At 37.7% G+C, this 22,462-nt stretch overlaps 2 protein-coding genes across 9 annotated transcripts in view; one reads left to right on the top strand and one right to left on the bottom strand.

Moving 5' to 3' along the window:
• Window positions 1-574: 574 nt before the first annotated feature.
• Window positions 575-9,611, bottom strand: LOC100891841 (transcription termination factor 3, mitochondrial). Of its 2 annotated transcripts, none has more exons than XM_030974633.1 (6): window positions 9,536-9,611; window positions 3,819-4,710; window positions 3,010-3,100; window positions 2,488-2,610; window positions 1,425-1,549; window positions 575-827 (listed from the first exon to the last, which is right to left on the bottom strand). In XM_030974633.1, exons 2-6 carry the CDS (start codon window positions 4,584-4,586, stop codon window positions 669-671), a joined length of 1,266 nt encoding a protein of 421 aa, XP_030830493.1. In that variant the 5' UTR covers window positions 4,587-4,710; window positions 9,536-9,611; the 3' UTR covers window positions 575-668. The 2 variants fall into 2 exon arrangements, with proteins under 2 accessions (XP_030830493.1, XP_030830492.1); XM_030974632.1 differs by lacking the exon at window positions 9,536-9,611 and adding an exon at window positions 9,481-9,515.
• Window positions 9,612-9,984: 373 nt separating this feature from the next.
• The window catches only part of LOC100891905, a 37,909-nt gene continuing 25,431 nt past the window's right edge, over window positions 9,985-22,462 (top strand). For 2 of the 7 annotated variants that reach the window (XM_030974710.1, XM_030974708.1), the window contains exons 1-3: window positions 9,988-10,206; window positions 14,531-14,690; window positions 16,405-16,701. In XM_030974710.1, the coding sequence (XP_030830570.1) occupies window positions 14,567-14,690; window positions 16,405-16,701 (421 nt within the window). In that variant the 5' untranslated portion in view covers window positions 9,988-10,206; window positions 14,531-14,566. Of the gene's footprint in view, window positions 10,207-14,530; window positions 14,691-16,404; window positions 16,702-18,038; window positions 18,069-19,710; window positions 19,747-22,462 lie in introns of all 7 variants that reach the window. The other 5 variants (XM_030974706.1, XM_030974704.1, XM_030974705.1 and 2 more) reach the window with 5 other exon arrangements.

Genomic DNA, 22,462 nt, shown 5'->3' with positions numbered 1-22,462 from the left:
ATAAGGTATCTAAATATGCTTATCTGGCCGTAATTAATGCCTAAAAACTGAGCTTCCGGGGGCTCAGGCCCTTGACCCCCTGCCGAGGCTCTGACCCTGGACCCCAAGCCAATTTACGCTCTACCTGATCGTTAATACTCCACTTTGAAAAACGTTCCGCGGGGCCTGCATGTAACGTGTAAGAGTGGTGGTGATGCATATTTTTCTTCTGCCCCCCCCCCCTTCCAAACGTTTTTGCTCATTACGTCACTGCCCCTGGAAGGTGAGCCCCCTGGAATGTTTGCCCCCCCCCCCCCCCAATCCCAAACTGCTTCCGGCGCACCTGCCTGGGTTGAGTGTGGGAAATGTAGATCAACCAGCAATCTATAGAGGCATAACTTGCCAATTTTCCAAATTATCCAAATTTCAATGAACCTTCTCTTTGAATTTATAATTCTTCTTTGAAACTGGTAATTCTTAACAAACCAATCCAGGAATCTAACCAATTACTTTCACAGACTATTTCCAGGACGTAATTTGGTGGTAATACATCAAAAATATGCTTGGTGCCCTAATGCATAGTAAAATGTGGCAATCTTCCTAAAACTCTGTCCAAAATCTACTGGTCAGTTCCTTTAGAAGGGAGGTTGAGTATGGCTGGAAGAAAAATAACGGCCAACGAAAAGGTGTCACGTACGGCTTGTCTTCAAAAACCTCTCGTACTCTTGGAGTGAAGTCCTTGCGATGTCTTTGCAGAATGCCTCATCTGGTAGTTTGAACAGGGACATCAGCGGAACATAACCAGGGTCTTTGGGATTATACTGGTTCCTTCCTATTAATGTCAGATACTAGGAGAAATTCAAGAAAAAAAGGATTGTAACTTACATCATCATCATTTATAAAAGCGAATTAATGGGGCGGTGCAAGAAAGTTGCAAATCCCCTAAATCAAGCGTAAAGCTTGCGATTAATTGCAAATAGCCATAGACATTACTGATTCAGCCAATTTGAAATCCCATAATCACAGTGAGAGCAACTGCAAAAAACATCTGATTAGGCCTACTAGAGACTTTACATACATGTATATCTGATACAGGACTCCACTTTGTATACAGTATTAGCAGAAAATTCAGTCATCTTGCATATTCCGATCAAAAGGTTTTTAAAATTATTCAAAAATTATAAAAAGCTTGAAGGCAAAATTGTCAAAGAAATTTCCCCACGAACAAGCTGGAGCCTGCGTCTAGATTAAAAAGAATACTCAGATCAGGGGCCTGTTTCATGAAACTTGTTATCAATAAAAAGTTACAAGCTACTGTTATAAGCTACTGAACTCCTGGCATCTGATTGGCTGAGAGCAAATTTGTTATAGAACTTTAGCAGTTGTTATAGATAACAAGTTTTATGAAACAGGCCCTAGGTCATGTCGAGGTCAATAAACTTTACCTTGTGTCGGTCCTTGACCCTGTTGACCTGGCCGAGAAAGACTTGAGGCGACTTGAGAAGCAGCTTGTGTGGAATCTCCATGACATTGTGGAGGTAGTCAAAGGTTGCAATCAAACGAAATTTTCCTGTGAGGTATCAATACAAACAATAGATTATTTTTGTTCTCTTATCCTCAGTGAGGTTTTTATTCCCAGTATTTAACTCATTGAGTGAAACATAAAATAGGCTAAAAATTAAAGTATATTCAACAATTCTTCCAGCTTAGTATTGTTTTCTTTGCTGACACCTTATATCTTAAAAGTAATCTTAGCAACGACTTGAACAAACAATAGATTATGTGATCTTACAATCCTAAACGCTATCATTTCAGCTATTTCCATAAATTCCATTTCCATTCTGCTCATGACATTCGAGGCTCTTACCGCTCACTCTTGCACCAACTTTGTGCCTAAAGTAGTTGCTGGACGAACAATTTTAATTGTATTTCTGATTTTCTGATCTTTCAAACAATTGACAGCCATCAAATCAATATCACAAAATAAATCTTTGGGGGCTAAAATGATGTCTAATGAACATGTTTGAAAATTGGTTTGTTGTTTGTGTCCTTTGCCTGGTCACAAGTCGCGTAATTGTGCAAGATGCAGTTAACTATAGTAGCCACTTTCTCTGTTGTTCTCCTTCAGTGGCCTCAATAGACAGGTTTGACTGTAATTGATTTTCTAGGCACTATAGAATGCAAAGTACATGTATCTTTGAAACAAAGATCATAAACACGTACCATCAACACTCCTATCCAAATCATCGCTACTACCACCATCACCACTACCAACATATTAAATTGTAGTATTTCTTTAAAGACCCACTGTACTTCTTGTAGCTACTTGCTCCCTGTATATACATGTAGCAAACAATGCCTAATCAGTGCCTGTTGGTCCCCCATGATCCCCTTTTTCTTATGTTTTTAATTTAGAGCTGATTTGATGAGATAACCACCTGTCAGTGACCTTGCAGGGAGGTCTAATCCCCCCTGGCTAAACTAGTGCAGACGGGTTTTAATACTTACCCCTGAGCAGTATAGCTGGTTCTTTGAGCACCATAGAGCGTAGAGCATCCTTGCTAAAGCCACACTGGAACTCCAGGACAAACAGATTCTCCTTGGGCCTTGAAACTGTCATGGTGACCAGCTGAAAGCAACAAATACACAAGGATTGCATAGGCGATAGCAATGAACAGAATTAAAAAATAATTGTATGTCTTTTCACTCTAATGACCGACTCCAGACACAAACCCAGAATTTGTAAAAGAGCCGATTCTAAAAGTCCCTGATATATGCATTAATGAACAGGGGCGGCACAAAAGCTTAGAAGTAGATGAACATTTTTGTCCCACTTGCCATTTACATGTAGAAACAGAATTTCATTTCATTAATAAGCAGTGTCCAACACATAACAATCAAAGAGAACAATTACATGTGTTTTGCGACATACTTTCATGACAGATTGACCCCCCTAGGCCCCTATCCCCTCCTCCACAGGATCCCCCAATGATACCAGATAGCATTCTTGCTTCTTGCATGCAACCAACCTAGGACACCTGGTGATGATCTCTCTGACGTTGGAATCAGAAATTCTCAAAAGCTGCTGAAAGTAGCCTAGTTTGTTGTCAATTCTCTCCACCTTTGAAGATAAAAAGGAAAGATGGGTGTAATATTAAACAATTAATCTAATTGAAGGTACGGTTTAAAGACTACTACATAGTGTACAAATAGTGTAGTTATTCCATTAACCAGTTTAATTAATGAATGAACTATTATTTGAATCCAGTCTGGATACATTATTTGTTATGTCGGGCAAGCCTCAGGCAAGCTTTGAGTTTGTCAAGAACAATACTTTTGTATATAGAGAGTATACATAAAATTTGAATATTTTAGTAAACTTAGTAAACCATTCTATCGCCTAAGGAAAAGATGAACTTCGATCTTTCACACAAAAATTTCATGGGCTTTCAGAATTATACTGTGCACACTCTACTATACTAAGGAAGTGATATCATCCCTCATTCTTTATTTTTCAGTTGCATACTTGCATTGAATGTTCGTTTATGCTGAACCCCGGCCCCCCCCCCCCCCCCACTCAGTGTTATTTAGGGTATGCATATGCGTGTTCCCAGCGACCCCCCCCCCCCTTTTCAGCAAAAGTCTGGTGTGTAAAGTCAATACGAGGAGACCTTTTCTTTTGTTACGAGCCAGAGAATTTGGGAACACGCATGGTATCCCTCCGTTCCCGGGGTGGGGGGGGGGGGGCTGGTGCTGAACATTCACAAGGTCTCACATTATCACTTTAAGTAAGATTTGGTTAAATTTGAGGGACAGCAGAATAAAGAACGAATACTCACAGAAAAATTCAGAAAGTAGGGGGAACGACAAACTATCTGGGAAACATCTGCCTCCGAAAATCCATTTTGCAGCAAATAATGTACCCTAGCTTCTAGATTCTGCACATCTTCACCTAAGATGAACGGGTTCTTGGTGATAAACCATCCAAGTTGTTCTCCAGGAATCCCTATGTGATGCAGAAAGGCCAGCTTGTCCTTTATGTCACGGTCAAAGTCCATCTTCATAAGCATGCTGGCCACCCCTTTTCTGCTCTGCACTTTGGAAAGGTCCATGCCCATGTGCACTAGCTTCTGCAGGGTCTCAGAATGGTCCACGTACGAGGCCAGGGTATATGTCTCCGGCATGAGGGGCATGTCAGAAAAGTGTTCCAAGATCTCTGGATTCTCTGTCTCTTCAAGGATGTCAACCTCAAATTCATGGCTATTTTCCAACACCTCAACATCGTCTTCAGGAATGGCCTCCATAAAAGATGGCTTTGCATTTGCTAATAAATCAGGGGATAAATCAGCATCCTCAGAAGAGCTGGAACTTATAACCTTGTCCTCTCTTTTCTCTGATACTAGTCTCCTGGGAAGTAAGAAACTGTGTTGGGTCCCAGCCTTCTGGAGACTGTGTTCTACCGTGGCTGGACCAAAGCTATGGAAGCCATGCTTCTGCCATCTTTGGCCAGATGTCACTGGGACCGAGGATGGTTTACAGGTACTGAGACAGGAAACAGCTCCCTTGAAGAGCCTACAGCTGAGGTGGAAGTTGCTGCGATTCATCATGAACGATCATGGATAGTTTCCTCGTGGAAAAAGGGAAATTCTTCAGAAAGAGTCATCCACCCATACAACAAGTGGTGATGTTTAAATGTAAATAGCTGGCTGAACAGTCCTTATTTGATCATCCCTGGAGAAAGAAAGAATAGATTGAGAATCGAATCGAGTCAAATTGAAGTGATTTCCTCATCTCTATCAAACCATACAAAAATAACATGATATAAATATTTACAAACTTGGTTATAACTGTTATATTATATCCCGCTAAGAGCGGTCATGACCCACAAGGGACTGTAATCAATGTACATGTAATTAAAGCTGCCGAGAGCCTCCAAAAAGTCTGATATAGAGTATTAAAAAAGGCCCTGAAAGCCATATCCATCAGCATCACAACTTGCTCCTTGTCTTCTAAGTTCTATTGTGAAATTTGGGCACTGGAAATTTATTTCATATTATAAATTACTAAAACAGACTTTGTTAGCAATCATCTAAAAGCATCTTGGCAGCTTTTGACTGTAAAGTAGGAGAGCTAGAACCGCGGCAGCTACAGTATATTAACAAAAAATAAAGAATGCATCATATACATGAACTTGAGACCATAAATAGATTAGTATTTGTAAAACTCATAAAACATGATCCGGCGCTAGTTCAGAAGTCCATCCAGACTTTGACCCGTAACTCAGCTCTGTATTAATGAATTGCATGGTTAGATTACAGTCGCTAACTTAACACACCTGCGCGCCTGCACCCCACCGTCGGTACGGTATGCAATTGTATTGTGCAGCATGCAGCAGTTTGCTGTGAATCCTGTGAGAAAGTGTATATTATAAATCTTTGTTTCTAGGAGAAATACTCCAAAGATAAGAAGAAATTGACACGAAACAGGCAAGAAACATAACAACTTTTAAATTATGACCAAGATTATTCATTAATAATATAATTTGAACAATTGGTGAAGATTAAAGATGAAGTTGAGTTCTGGTCATGCGATTGCATTGTGAAAGAAAGGGTGTGGAACCGATCAGAAAAGGTTGATCATCTAGCATATTAGAATTTGTGTGTATTGCAAGGTTCTGGAATCATTTTTATTATTTTATTTATTTATTTCGCATCTTTATACAGAGTAACATGTTCAGCTAAAAATCATTACAAAACATTGTTAAAAACATTAAAAATAGGCTGGTTTACAACAGGGCTCTGTTTAAAAAACAACATAAAATGACAATGAACAATATAGAAATGACAGGGGTAACGAAAGCTAACACACACACACCTGTTTACCACCTGTTTACAAACTAAAAATTACATTAAAATCAAGCATAAAATGAATTTGACCTCACTGCAACCCCCTCCTCCACCTTCATTAAAAAAGCTATTTATTGCCAGGTTTAATACATTTTTTGAAAATGGCTAAGGACTGGGCAGATCGGCATTCATCGGACAAACAGTTCCATTCATTTACACTAACTGGTACAAATGTCCTCCGATAAAATTGAGTTTTGCATTGAGGGATACGTAATAACAACCTGTTGGTGCTTCGTGTTACACGTGTAGAGACATTGTCATTTAGAACAAATTTACTACTTAACTGGGATGGTGCTACCCCACTTACACATTTATACACCATGCATGATATTGACTTGTTAAACAGTTCTTTTAGAGTAGGCCAGGCTAGTATTCGAAAAACTGTTTCCGATTAGGTTTCCCAAGTATATCCACTTACAATATATGCTGCGCGCTTGTGTAGCGTGTTTAATATTTTGTAGTTAGATTCGGATGAAGATGACCAGACGGTTGAACAATATAATGCATGGGGGAGAACAATCCCCAATATAATCTTTTGAGTTGATCAACATTAAATATATACTTGTTTCTTCTAATTAGGCCAAGTTTTTGTTTCATGACTTTTGCAATAGAAGTAACATGAGATTTGAATGTCAGAGTATCATCAATCGACACCCCCAGACACTTATCTTCAGATACACATTCTAGTAAGGTACCTTTAATTATAACAGATATTTTTTTATCCTGCAAGGTATTCAATCGTTGTCGAGAACCAAGAAGCATCACTTTCGTTTTTTTATCATTTAGTACCAATCTATTTTTAGATGTCCACTTGTAGACTTCATTCATTGCAGAATTTAGTTGACTTTCAACCGATTCAAGATTACTACCACTAACATACAGAGTTGCATCGTCTGCAAACATGACAACTTTCCTGACTTTATACTGGAAACCAAATCGTTAATATATATTGTAAACAACAGGGGCCTAAAACAGAGCCTTGTGGTACCCCAGAGATAGTTGACCTTGTATTGGATAATTTACCCCATATTTCTGTCAATTGATCCCTAAAGCAAAAGTAGGATTTAAACCATGCCAATGCATTCTCAGAGCATCCTATCATAGAAAGTTTGTTCAGCAATACATCGTAGTTAACAGAATCAAAGGCTTTACGCATATCAATAAACGCTACCCCACAAAATTTACTCCTATCAACTTCGGTTGCCCAGTCATCAACCATACACAATAGAGCACTTTCACATGAATGCTTTGGTCTAAAGCCAAATTGACTTTCACTGAAGAAATCGCTATTTAATAAGTATGTCTGTAAATGCTTTTGTACCCATTTCTCCAAAAATTTTGAAACAATTGACAATAAGGATATTGGTCGATAATTTTCTATACATAATCGATCACCACCCTTAAAAATAGGGCGAATTTTGGCCAAGCACCATGCTTTTGGAAAATGCCCTTTTGACAAAGAAAGGTTGAAAATATAAATAAGACCATCTATTACATTTGTGGCATATTTCATCATTTTCAAAATTTTAACAGAGATGTCATCAGGCCCTGTCGCTTTTTTTACAGAATGGCTATCAATTTCTTTTACAACAAAATCGTGACCATTGATGCTCTCAGGAGCTGATGTTTTGCTTTGTAGTCTCGTAATTGATCATCTATTGTAAGGCTATTAGGTTCATTACAATGCTGATCTTTCTCCGTGCTTGCGTCGGAATCGATTTGAGCTTCATCTGTTGTCGTCTGATTAGCTGATTTAGAGCCTTTTGTTGACGAGATGATGCCATTGACGGTTTCATTCAAAACCTGGAGTTGGTTTTGAACAGATTCCAAAGTAGTTGTGATTGTACCACAGGTCTTGCAATTGTTTTCATTCTGATTATCTTCAATCCTCCCTTCTCCTGTTTGAGTAGATTTGTTTGGGACGCCTTGGCGGGAAAATTGGGGGTTACCCGCGCCATGTTGGGCCTGTGTGTCACTTGGTACCGGGTGTTCATATATGGTAACAAAATGCTCACAGATAAACTTGTCAAGATGAGGTAAAATATGACACAATAAATCTGTAACATAGTCTATACGGTTTTCTCCACCGTGTTTTCCATAGCGTTCGTATGAAATGTGAAGATGTTGTATGGCTATACGTAGACCAGCAGTAGTCATATATTTCGGAAGTTTGTAACGAAAACTCTCAGCTCCTGGATTGCCAGAGTGGGTATTCGACTTTAATTGTGTCATTGCGTCCTACAGTGTTGATATACTAGTACATATAAGTCTCTCGATAAAAAGTCTTTTAAGAAAATACAGTGATCACAATGTACATGCATATATAAGCTCACCCCATCATAAAATGTCACAGGTGGGACCAAGACTCTAGTCCGGCATCAAACTGTCTATATGCACCGGGTTCACAGCATCACAAATTGCACAAGAAAACACAATATAACAGTAGCACATCTGCATCCAAGTTAATTTGGCGTTTCCATGGCGATATTTCACTTTGCAAAACAGTACAACAGTATAAATAGACGGAATATAGCAGAATATAGCAGGAGTATAACAGACGTGCGTGCGTTGTCGAATGTACACTAGCCATCAAAATGATAAGAAATGTGGCCAAGTCTTGGTAAAGTTACAAACACTTGCACAGAAAGATGTATATGGGACTACACGAACACGTGGCGTAAAAAGCCGCCCCCCCCCCCCCCCGATTTTTACGATGTTACATGCATATTTAGAATATGAAGGCATTTGAAGAGCCATGCTTTTCAGGGAACATGTCTTAACTGATTTTCTTCCACACTTGCATAATAAGAATGAGTAATGCTCACAAATTATTTTTCACCTCTTCCCATAGAACTCAACCTTCTCTTTAAAGGTAAAGACGACCAGTATTGGAAACGCCCCAATTTCAAAAAGTGAAATGGAAGCTCTTATTAATATTACCAACCATGTGAAAGAATATGTTTTGACTAATACACGATGATAAAAATTTTGCCGGGAAACCACCTAGAGTCTAATTGATATAGACCTAGATCTATTTGGTAAATTAGTTTATTTAAAGCCTAAAGGTCTGTGAGAGATAAACGCACGTGTTGCGCACATGTGCGGTTATAGTCCCATATACATCTTTCTGTGTACAGTGCTTGTAACTTTACGAAAACTGGGCCAAATCGCATGACCATTAACTGGTCCAGCAAAGCATTGAGAGTCAATGATAAAGCGTATTGGACTTTAGAAGTTTAGCTTTAAGTTTAAATCAATTTTCGGTACGGTTTGTTCTATCGATCTCTACGCCGGAGTCACGGGTCAAAGTCTGAATAGACTTCTGAACTACCGCCGAAGTTTCTGTCTCATTCGTTCGTTAGCCTCTGATTTGGGCAGGGTCGGCTCCTCTCGGTCGGCTCCTCTCTTTAGAGGAGCCGACCCTGGCTGGCCCTGCCCAAATCAGAGGCTAACTGTATAGGCTACGTACGCGTACGAGCGAACGAAAGAGACAGAAACTTCCACGCCGGAGACCCGGGTCAAATTTTGGCTAGACTTCTAGATCTAGTGCCAAAATTGGTGATAAAAATCTACTTAGTATAGATCTAGACCTAACCATCATTTCTTGTGTGCAACTAGATGCGGTAGGATCTAGATCTAGTTCTACTTACTGTTGATCTTGACTGCGTGGCTCTGATCTTAATCATGTTTACAAGATGTGCGGCGGCGCTTCTGGCGCTTCTGTGTAGACTACACGTGTGTACGATCGAATCTCTTTGCCAAGAGCCAAGTAGAGCGCCACTTACGCTGGCTTTTACAGGAATAGTCTAGATCTACGATTTTTTTTTTCTTTTTAAATAGTCTAGATCTAGTTCATTTTTCCATGTAGATTGCTGGTACCAGACGAAAACCCCGCTGTTAGCATTGCACCCACTTGAGAAATGGACCCCCCCCCCACCCCCTCCCTTCTCCATCTGCGCCACCCCACAGCCATCGAGCCCTGGTCGTGTTGGCTTTCCATAACTCGCAACCCTGAAAAACAGGGGAAACCCCCTTGATGACGCATAGCGTCCATCGCACCGCGCCCAACTGCTTCCGGTACAGTGCAGTAAATGTTGTTCATACATGTATGTACATGTTGCATTATAACTAGACATGCAATTCCATTGACTCTATAAGTCTTAGAGCTCCACTCGTAATTGTGCGGTGTTTTTTGTGCAGACTGCTGCTGTGCGCGAATACTGAAGAGTAGAACTACAATCACTGTTTGACTGTTGACATCTGATTCTGAACTTCGATCTGAAGCTGAAGTCAGTTTAACGGGCCAGGCAAGGTTACAAAGGTATGTAGATCTAACAGTTAGGTCTATGTCCATGATGTCCGTCACCGAGTCCTACTCATACTAGACTGGCTAGAACTTTGAAAGTAGTGATGAATAGAAATGAAGTCATTACTCATTTTCGATTGATTTTTTTGTCATTAATCGTGATCGTTACTAGTCTAAGCTTGAGGAGAAAGATAGTGACTACTGTCTTCAATGCTATATATATAAGATGCTGTACAATTAAAGATAATCTGAAAGTTTGAGTGAAAAGATACCATTATTATCATTTTGATAATGATATTGAAAACAATCGGGGAAAAACTAAACTGATCTAGACTAATCCGTTTCTTAATTCTCCCAACTATATTATTACAATTTGATTACATATAAATATATAGGTCTAAGGTGAATGTAAATCGTCACAAAGCAATGAATCGGCTCTTGATTCCAGACATTTTAGATGTTGAAAGATTAGTAAAAGCCTTTCTTTTCTTTTTTTCAAGGAAAAACGGTTGGGGAAAATTCAAAAATGGTTGGGAGAATTTACTGTTAGAAGTGAGAGGGTGTCTCACAATGACGCCTTCAAAGAAAATCATAAATATCTTTGTGGTTTGAGAATTTTTAAAGGATTTTTTGCATGTAAGAAGAGGGTTAGTACAGTAAAAGGAATATAATAAGTAACATTTCATACACAATTACGCAGTTTTTTCATCAAACTTCAACAATGTTACCAAGTCATTTTAATTAGGCCTAGGCTGTATTTAGTTAATAGTTATTATACCAGCCCAGGGGGTAGACCGAAAGCTTCAGTCTCTATACCGTCGGTTGTTCCACTGAGACTACGTCTGGCTCCACTAGACCTCCGGTTATAGAGACAGAACGATCGCCTATGCCAGCCTATGTTGAAGATATCACGGCTAGATTTTAGCCGTTAGGCCCCTCCCACAAACATGAACAAACTTGCCACGGCTGTATTGTTATGCCCCCAAAATCCCCCAAAATGTCATTTTACCTCGTGCGTATCCAATTTTACATTAGGCCTAGACCTCTAGGCTATAATACATCGGCTCCACTTACTAACTTGATTGAAATAATCCGTTTAATGGTCCCTTTTAAGGAAATTATGGGTCAAAATCGACATCCATGTTGAAAATCTTGCAAAACGTGTTAAACTCTCGCTGCCGTCAATCTCATCCCTTCTAGTCTACGCCGAAGGCAAAATGATTATGAAGGAAAAACTGTGCGCCATCTACACGTTCGTAATGGCGTTATCACAGTTTTTCCTTCATAATCATTTTTGCCTTCGGCGTAGACTAGAAGGGATGAGATTGACGGCAGCGAGAGTTTAACACGGCTTGCAAGATTTTCAACATGGATGTCGATTTTGACCCATAATTTCCTTAAAAGGGACCATTAAACGGATTATTTCAATCAAGTTAGTAAGTGGAACCGATGTATTATAGCCTAGGCCTAATGTAAAATTGGATATGCACGAGGTAAAATGACATTTTGGGGGATTTTGGGGGCATAACAATACGGCCGTGGCAAGTTTGTTCATGTTTGTGGGAGGGGCCTAACGGCTAAAATCTAGCCGTGATATCTTCAATATAGGCTGGCATAGGCGATCGTTCAGTCTCTATAACCGGAGGTCTAGTGGAGCCAGACGTAGTTTCAGTGGAACAACCGACGGTATAGAGACTGAAGCTTTCGGTCTACCCAGGGGGGTGTTTCACAAAGTCGAACTTAACTCTGGACTTAAATATTATTGAGAGCCATTTGTAGTCTATGAAATAGATCTATATTCAAAAGCAAAAATTCAAGTATTTAGACTGTTCATAAATTCAGAATCAAGAACATGAAATCTCCAATGATAATAGAAAATATGAATCAATGATTTGAATAAACATTTTATGCCTTTTAATATAACTTTTACAAAATATTTTCAAGGATGCCAACAGCTTTCCATTATTGTCAAGTCCAACTTAGAGATAAGTTCAACTTAGGATCTTGTGAAACACCCCCAGGCCAGCCAAACTTGCAAGCCATTCTCAGCCTCAGCAGCTCAGGCATGTTAGACGACGAGTGCTTTGATGTCAAGCCAGCTTAGCTTAGTTTGGTATTGTGAAAACATGTTAGCAAAATGATGTTCACTGTCATAACAAATAAGAATTAGGAGTTGGGACAGGTTACTAGTATTTAAAGTTGATACTCTAAGCAAATAAATGTCCCTTAATTTGTTACCTACGGCAAGTATATGTTATTTTAAAGTTTTTCAATTACTTAGTATATCACACAAAAAATTCCGTCTACTCGAAATCCTCAATTGAAATGTTGAAAATATCCGCCTCTCTTTGCATAGAAAATCAGTCACGGCGCTGGTCTACTATTATGACCTCATGTCCGGGAAAGAGTATATTCACGTACCCGGATGTTCCATAGCAAACATGTGCAGAGTGATACGATTTTCTGCATATTTTTGTTTCAAAGGCTGAAAAGTCTAATAAATCATAATTCTATGTACAATTCTTTACCTTCCCCTAGTAGTACTTCATAGTATTAATATCAATTCCCCTTTTCAAAATTATGACATATACATGCCAACGTTGTGCTATTAGTCGATATTTTCACCATGTAATTTTTGTTTTGGTGTTGAAATCGGCCCAGGCACGGAGTGAACAGTAGCTGTCTACCCATGCACAGTTCATTACCATACACTACAGCGATCTCCCGATGGTTTCGTTCCTTTTTCCCATGTTTTTCGCCTTCCTTGGCCCTGAAGATCCTTCATCTACCAATTCTGACACCGGTAGTCAGGAGCAAGTCTTTGTTAGTTGTTTTTCTTAGCTGGCAACGTCGCTTTCATTCTCTTGCAATTGCCAATAAACATATAACTAGCGCACGTACGTTCCATCACAAGCAAGCAGCGCCTAGAGCAGCGGCTTGGTCTTACCTCCCGATTCTGCTCGCTTCACGAACGTTCATGCAAGAGCCGCATCACTCGCCAAAATATTATAGAGGAAGCGCGCTTGCACGATCTCGTTCAAGTTTGATATTTTACAACATAAAATGTTTAACTGGTACTGTATCCTTTTTTGAGGCAGTCACACACATTTATGATAAGTACTATCATAATTCTAGACCTATTCGTTTTACAAAACTGCTCCTTTACCTTATCTGATGACAATATAATGCATCCGCCTATTCATACGTGCACGATTTAACTTTAATTCCTAAGCAGTAACCTCGTCTTAAATCTCTACCAAATAGGTGAATATGAGGATATATAAAAAGAAATCAGCGACTGGAAAATGTTGCTTCGTTATTCTTCATTCAAATGAAAACAGAAAATCCATCAAATATACTCCTTAACAACAACAAATCTAAGCTCTGACAGGATAGCATTTACGTAGGGATATCACTGCCATTCACTCTCACTGAGCCCATGAGTCCCGTTCGTGACGTCACGGATAGAGGCCCGACTCTACGTGCACTTCCGGTTTCAGACTTAGATATTTTGGTAGAGTTTACTCGAATAAATTCATTATTCTAAACTTGTTTTGTCGGGTGGACACCATTTGGTGTTATTATGGGGGTTAAAAGCTTTCTATTTATGTAATTATCTCAGTATTTGGGATTGTCTTAGAGTATCAACTTTAATAATGTAGTATATAAGCCTAGTAAGTGTCTGCGCAAAACGGCAAAACCGACCGGTTTACGGAAAGACTAAAGTTAATATAGACACCAAAGCTGCCATGCAAGCAGTGTACCAATGCATGGTAAGGGTGTTAGTTCTGTGCAATTTCAGTTTATTATCATTAATACAATTGACATTTACAGTGTGGTTTTATAAAAAATTAAAAGATAGCATTGTTTTCAGGATACGTACAGGCCCTGGCCTGGGGCTATAGTTTAGTATACCAGTAGGCAAATTTCTATTCATCTACCGGTATTCCAAGGCACAATGACTGTCTGTGTATCAATATTTTGACCTACCAGATACTTTTTCTCTTTCTTTCTTCCTTTTGCAATATCTTCCTAAGTTTCTTTCTTTTTTAAAGCCAGCTTTTGAAATTAGGAGACATTGGTCAGGGTCATGTCAGTGTAAAATAATTTCAGGTAACAAGAAAGAAAATGAATTTTGTTCGACTGTAAACATATCATCTAGGTCTGTTGTAGACAGTTGGTTTCCTTTTACCCTTGTAAAATATTTAGTTAATGATCAATCAAGAAAGACATCCATCCATGCTTCAGAGCACAATCATTTCTCATAGGTACGGCCAAATTTCTCGTCTTTTATTAAAGTCTTTGAATTTGATTTCTGCTGTGTTGCCCATTGAAACAGTGATCACTGAAGACGCTTAGAGCCAAGAGGACTTGCATGCCAAACGGATTTACATTAGACTGCTGGATGAATAACGGACAAGACGCACAAAGTGACCCCAACCCTACCCAGACAGAAACACCCCTCGTACATCGAATCACCGTAATGCCGGAAAATACAGGTGTGATACACTCGTTTTACCTTCTTTGGACATGGAAAAAAAATTCACTTAAAATTACTTTAAAAGTTCAGTGTAATTGCAACATTATGAAGGTACACTCTGTAAGTGGAAGTGTCGTAGTCGAGTGGTTTAAGCACTTGAATTGCAATTCAAAGTTTGTGGTTCGATCCCTGTTATGGCACTAATGTCCTTTGGCAAGGCATTAATCTTCATTTGCCACACTCTACCCAGGTGAGGTAAATGGTACCTGGCAGGAATTATTTCCTTGAAATGCTAGAGCGCTATAATGGCAGCTAGGCTAAAGCCAGGGTAATAATAAATGAGCCTCGGAAAAGAATATCTAGACAGACGGCACTATAGAAATGCCTATTGATATTATTATTATTATTATTATTAAATTTGAAGAGGTCTACCAACAGCAACATGTAACAAAGACAAATATTTTTCTCAACCATAACAAAATTAGGACTGATGCTTTCAGCAGACTTCTTGTCATGGTTTAAAAACTGTGATTTCGGCATATAAGCATAAATCCAGGGCTGTCAACCCTCTCGCATTTGGAGGGAGTCTCACGCCACCACGCTCATTCTCCAAACAGCTTGTAGCGGGAGATTGCCACCACCACGCCCTTCCTCCCGCTCTCTCGCAATCTCCCGGTTTATGAAAAAACCTTCCGCCAAATATGTAAAATGAATCAGCATACTTGTATCGTATGGATTTTTTTTTGCAACGGGGGGGGGGGGGGGGGGGGGAGGGTAGTGAACACTTCGATTTTTAAATTTTGTTTTCTTACTCAACACCCCCTCCCTCCTTCCCTCCTTCCCTGTTGAGCCCCCCCCCCCCCCCCCCCCCAAAAAAAAAAAAAAAAAAAAAAAAAAATTGGATACGATCTCCCTCGAAGCAGTTCCCCAAAGTTGACAGCCCTGATAAATCTCATTACCGGTATCTTTTATTTTGCTCAGAATCTCAGATCAATGATATACTGTACTTATTCAACAAAATCAGTCATAATCACAATATTTACAGAAAATGTTAAGAATTATAACGGTGTTAAAAAAAAAGGGAAAAGAGAAAGAAAGAGAAACGGCAGCTAACATTAACTCTCCCAGTGAAGTTTAAAAATGTAGACATCTGGTCGTACAGAGTTACTTATTATATAAGTTACCGGTACCTGGCTATATTTGCAGAAACAAAAAATCCTGTTGAAGGTAAAACGGATTCAGGCAAAGAGAATAGGAAGGAAGAAAGAAGACACAGTAGACATAGTGGACCCTACTTTGTTGGACAGTAGAATATGAATCTAAGAAATGTAGTACCGGGGGGGGGGGGGGGGGGGGGGGGGGTTCAAGTCCAACTTAAGTCGATCTTGGTCCTTGTGAAACACCCCCAGGTTTTAAGGTTATTGATTATGTTTATTCAAGGAATTTAACCAATTTATTTACCCGAGTTGGTAATCTGAAAATGATGTTTTCTTTATAAATGTCAGTCAAAATGATATTAATTGTCATAACAAATTCAAATTGGACAAGTCATTGGTTAATATCTGCGCAAAACTAACTGCGGTCAGGTAAATTGAAAAGAGACATCTGTGCAAGCACCAATGGTAATTATTAGTTCCGCTCAATTTCAGTTTGTTATGACAATTCACGTACTTTTCTCTAACATGATCGAAAATCATTTTCAGCATACGCCATCTGACTGTTTTCAATTGTAGAAACACAAAAGGCCGACGACGGACTTGGACATTACAAAGGAGTAGAAGGAGGGGCAGTAGACAAGGAGAAGATGGAAATTGAAGGGAAAAACAACACTCCATTGGGCAGTGGAAAAGGAGGCTGTTGCTCAAGATTCATGGTGTTTTGCCTCCTGTACAAGCTGGTTGTTGCCATTATTTGCCTTCTAATCATCCTCGTTATAGTCTTCTTTGCCTTGTACATGGTTGCAAGTTGTAAACTTGCTAAAATGTCAGCACCAGCATCTACAGCATCGACACCATCGACAGCACCGACAGGTAGGAATGATATATCTTGTCTTTATAACACACAATCAGAAATCAAAGAAAGGGGTATGTTTCTCTTCAAGCAGACTATATGAAAGTAATGTAGTTTTCTCAATAGGTTCCTCAGATTCCATAGTACAGCTACATCACTATAAACATGACGGACAAAGAAAGAGGACAAAATATATAGTTCCTCATTCTACCCTCAACAATTGCTGTGGTAGACAAAGGAACATCCCTTCACTGCTACTATGTAAAAATGTATAGGACAGGTGTATCATGCATATTCACCTTTTCTACACATTTTTACCTAATAGCAGTGAAGGGACGTTCCTTTGTCTACCACAGCAATTGTTGAGGGTAGAATGAGGAACTGTATATTTTGTCCTCTTTCTTTGTCTATCATGTTCATAGTGCATGTCATTGCTCTGTGACCCCATTTAATAACTCATGTTGATGATAATAAATTAGCCTTCATCTGTAGAACCAGAAGGGTATTATAACTCTGTATTAAAATATAGGAGTCAACGTCCTTCCGGCTTCAAACATACAAATCCATGGTGACGGCAATGAGACAATCTTTATAGTTTACAGTGCTTTACTTTACCAATACAATCAATACCCGCTAAGACTTTAGATCATATCCTTCCCAAGGAAATACTCTTTAATATTCCATTTTGCTAGTTTCAGGGCGAGGGGATCATGGCCTTTGGTCGATGATGTAATTTTTGTCCTATTTTGAGATAATAGGGACGGTAAGGGACCCACATCTGAATGTTTGAAGGAAAAGATTGTTATTTCACCAGGAAACACAGGAAGGAAATTGACTTTCCTCAAATGACATGTACGGTAGAATTGATGTGGCATTGGTAAGTTCCTTCACCAAGATCCTTGCACACCTGTCAGTCAGTTAATAGTACTTACGTAACGGTGTCTGAACTCTGAGACTATGCAGACTGCACCTAGTCTATAGAACCCATAGACTCTGTGCCGAAGCTGCTCCTTAGGCACACAGAAACTGTGCACATTTGTGCATGATTTACTCTAATAGAATAAGTGGTTTTTCAGGTTATTATTCAGATTTGCGTTGTTGTTGTTTGTGATTTAAAGCATGTCTGCGAGTAGGATGATGTTTCTTTTCTTTGACCTACTAAACATCCGCTTGAAATTTTCAACACACAGAATTAAATTGAAAGTTTTGTCACAAAAGATGATAGCAGGGCTTACAGAATTAGTATTTTGTTATCTAGACAAAATATGTATATCTTTAGGAACAAAAAGGTGTTTATTACTTTTCAGTTTAAGATATTCTTACTTCTAAAAAAGGTAGAAATCTTTCAATTTTGTAGGTGTTACAACTCCAATGCCAGGTCCAACAGGTAAGCCTTCATTCAGGTATTACAAGACACAATAAAGATTGTTTCTCTAGTTTTTCATTTATATGGATTTGCTTTCAAACCTTTTCCACTAATAAAATGTTTTATTTACAAATACATTGTACTTGCATGACCTTCCTTTAGACCTTAAAAAAAACAGGTGTTGCCCTTTAGGTGCCAAAACATGGGTGGCCGGTCGGAAATCTTTTTTTTTTTTTATAAAGCCGACCGTAGATTTCAAGTTTTTGGGGTCGGTTGCATAGGGCAATACAACATCCATTTTGTTTAGGCCTTATTCCCTAATCCATTCTTTTTTTAATTAAATCAGATTTTAAATCAAATTGTATTGTTCTTATCAGAGGATAAGTCTTCAGTCAGGTATTACAAGACCGATTAAAGCTTAAATTGACTCTCTAGTTTGTATGCATGCTGCATGCATGTGTTTCAAACATACTATTCCAATAACACAAACAATAATTTGCTTTCCTTTAACATAAAAAACATATACTTTAAATTTTAAAATCAGCTTTTTTCTTTCTTTCTTTCTTTCTTACAAATTACATTGATTAACTAGCATGCAATATAACCAACAGCCAATATTTTACTTTTGATGATTCCCAAAGATAGATTGATAATATACATAAGGAATTGAAAGTCTTGAAGGAAAAAAAGGAAAAAAAAAGTTTTTTTCATTTTTTCGGCCCCAAAAATTGGGATGTGTCTTATACAGTATCTTGCAGAGTCAATTACCGTAACTGATTTAGATTTTGGGGTCACACGGTCAAAGGGTCATACGTGTATATATATATGAAAAATAGCTTGTAATCACCGTTCTGAGAACCTGTTAATTAATGGACTACAATCAAACTCTAATTTTTTTGAATTGCTATTGTTTTGGTTTGTAAAATTGCTCTAGCTCACTTGTAACTCACTTGATCCAGGATTATTCAGTCTTTAGACGGTTGTTCCTATCCATGGTTTTCTTTGGTTAGGGTTGTCATCATATTTATCTGGGGCATCTTTCCACCATTCCTCAAGTCCAGATTTGAAGCGATTGATAGTGGTACTCTCCACAACTGCTAGCTGAAAGACCATTCCACACATTGATTATTCTCTGGCTGAATGAGTTTTTTCTTAGTGTCTTCCGGCATTTTAGCTTGTTATTATCATTATATATTCGACCATTCATAAAAAAATAAAAAAAAGCACAAATACACTACAGCATGGCAAGAGACAAGTACATAATTAGAACGAGCGAACATATGCAAAGAGATGTTGCCCGGAGACATATGCCCCCACACATGCTACTCTCAGTACATAATTAAAAATTCTATAAATAGAATATGGCACATGATAAAGAGGGGGGGGGGGGGGGGAAAGAAGAAAAAAGATTACTATAACAAATTAAGATGGATTAATTGAATATCAAAAACTTAATTTAAAAGTTGATTAAAAAGTAATATTAAAAAATGCTATGAGATATGCCCTCAACTCTGAATATTTAGTTTGAGTATAATCCTAAAACCATTATTACATGAGTTGCATAAAATGAGCACAGCCATTCAGGAAATTAAATATAATAGTATTACTTTTCAATTCAGAATATTCTCATTTTCTAAAAATGTAGACATCTTTCAATTTGTAGGTGTTACATCTCCAACTCCAATGCCTGGTCCAACAGGTAAGCCTTCATTCAGGTATTACAAGACACAATAAAGATTGTTTCTCTAGTTTTTCATTTATATGGATTTGCTTTCAAACCTTTTCCACTAATAAAATGTTTTATTTACAAATACATTGTACTTGCATGACCTTCCTTTAGACCTTAAAAAAAACAGGTGTTGCCCTTTAGGTGCCAAAACATGGGTTGGCCGGTCGGAAATCTTTTTTTTATTTTTTATAAAGCCGACCGTAGATTTCAAATTTTTGGGGTCGGTTGCATAGGGCAATACAACATCCATTTTGTTTAGGCCTTATTCCCTAATCCATTCTTTTTTTAATTAAATCAGATTTTAAATCAAATTGTATTGTTCTTATCAGAAGATAAGTCTTCAGTCAGGTATTACAAGACCGATTAAAGCTTAAATTGACTCTCTAGTTTGTATGCATGCTGCATGCATGTGTTTCAAATGTGTAGAGATATCTACATATGATCCTTGAGACAATGTGGTAATTTCATGGTTCTTTGTTTATTAACACTCAACTGAACTCCAATCATTTCCATACACCGGAATGTACAAAGTAGCAATAGTAGTAGTAGTTTAGTAGGTAAAACAAAGTTTTCCTTCCTTGAATCCGTGCCCACATCATATCATATCTGTAGTTTCCATGTGACAAGCCTAGCTAGCTACGTTTGTACAACAATTCCAGTCAATCTACGGTATCCTCAAAACAAAAACTAAATTTGACTTCTTATATCTTGATCCTTACATTCCTCCCCCAGTTGCAGCTAGAGGATGCAACGATTAACATCTATTTAACCAAAACTTAATTGTCCAGCACTGATGTAAATTAACAAAATACCAACTGTATTATCAAATGTTTATGACCATTTTCTACATATTGTCTCATAACCTAGGTAAAATTAAATTCAAACACTTTCTATTAATATAATACCTAACTGTTTCCAAAACAAATCATAATCACAATGAGATGTAACACTTATATCTCTATACTCTGCCAATTTCTACTATCTAAATGCACAGAATACACTAAATTCTGCAAAATCGAGCTTTATCCCTGGATTACTATAAACATTCCTGTATCAACTCAACAAAAGCATCCAATACAAAATAATCATGAATCAATGATACCTTTAAATCAAAATATTTTCAATGTTTACTCATAGCTGTCAAACTTTTGTCAAAATGTAATACCTATGGTAATTAAATTATCAAAAACACAATTTTCGTTATAATTGCCTTTCAAAAAATAACTCTGGAAATAGACCAGTAATATGAAATCCAAACACAAGAATTGTTCTTCCAAAACAAGAATAATTAGTGGCTGTATTTACTACCTTTAACATTTTTCCTTTTGTTTTTACTTAAACATAAAACAATTTCTGAACACCTTCAATTGAACTGAACTGATGTACATGTACATCAACATAAAGGAACATCGAAATAACGTAGATGCACATGTACTTTCAAACAATAGAGAAAAGGAAATATTTAGCATTGTGCATAATACCATCTTCATACATGTAATACTTATACTTCCGCTTGAACATTAACCTTGTTCTTTCTATTTGCATATATCAATCTGTCCGAAGTTTACCTGCATGACTGAAGTCACATTGTGGATTGACTACTAAGCACATGCAAATATCCTTGCCATTTGCACATAAAACTAAATAACATTCCTTACTTCACTTAAACATGTTAATCCTCAATTTAAATATAACACAATCTGAACTTCCTTATAATGCTCTACACTGCAGAGTGCATACACATATATTTAAATCTTTTCATTCATGTTAATGTTCTGAACATCTAATGAAATGAAATTTCTAACTTTCTATGTCAACAAATACACTGTTTTCAAAACACTTTCTCCCTTTAACCCTATTTGAGTTCTCTCTTTCTGGTATGTTTTATATTAACAAAATGTATCTGATTTTAACTCTGAGGCTAATTCAATCATTACCTTGAACAAATTTTTAACAAAATATTCTTTTAATTATTTGTGTACATGTATGTTCCATCATCCTCAATTTAAACATCCCAATTGTGATAACACAAAGAAATATTGAAACTCAACAAACTTACATATATACATGTACATGTATGAGTATAAAACATCAAATTTCAAAACGAACATTTCAGTCATGAATAGCATTTCACAGAGTTCAACTTAAACAGTTTGAAAGTTCAATAGTTCGTTCCAGTTCATGTTCATATCCTTTATCGTTCTTGCAAAGCATAAACAATATTCGGTGCTGACTTATCATAATTAAATGTCTTAAATTGACATCCTTTCATGGAAGCGTCCTCTCTTGAAATCGCGTAAAACTTTGCTCTCTTGCAATTCGCGTGTTGACAAAATCATCCTGTGTAAATTCGCGACTTGACATATGTTGATCCAATGCAAATTCGCGATAAAACATATATTAATCCAATACAAATTCGCGATTAAACATGATTTGATCCTGTATTGGCTCATTATCACAAATGATTACCAATTACTAGCCAAATGGCTATTAATATTTTACTTTTCACTTTAACACAAACACAAAATTTCACTGGCGCTCTGAATTCCACTTGTTCGCTTGATCCAAACACAAATTGCTTCATTTGCTTGATATCCTCCTCCAATAATGATTCAAAGCACATCCATTTAAAGGCACTTTCACATATTATACATGTAGATCCTTTCATAAATTTGAGACAAACTCC

This window comes from Strongylocentrotus purpuratus, unplaced genomic scaffold, assembly GCF_000002235.5.
Source record: "Strongylocentrotus purpuratus isolate Spur 01 unplaced genomic scaffold, Spur_5.0 spur5_scaffold_7, whole genome shotgun sequence".
Classification (NCBI taxonomy): domain Eukaryota; kingdom Metazoa; phylum Echinodermata; class Echinoidea; order Camarodonta; family Strongylocentrotidae; genus Strongylocentrotus; species Strongylocentrotus purpuratus.
The sequence above is the reverse complement of the archived record's forward strand: the minus strand, read 5'-3'. Positions and strand labels throughout refer to the sequence as shown.

Bases quoted from the DNA above. Each gene is read 5' to 3' on its own strand.
- LOC100891841 (XM_030974633.1), bottom strand. From the start codon at position 4,586: ATGATGAATCGCAGCAACTTCCACCTCAGCTGTAGGCTCTTCAAGGGA. The intron at 3,101-3,818 runs GTGAGTATTCGT...TTATCTTCAAAG, and splicing joins CCTACTTTCTGAATTTTTCT to GTGGAGAGAATTGACAACAA. The intron at 2,611-3,009 runs GGTTGGTTGCAT...TTTGTTGCTTTC, and splicing joins GATCATCACCAGGTGTCCTA to AGCTGGTCACCATGACAGTT.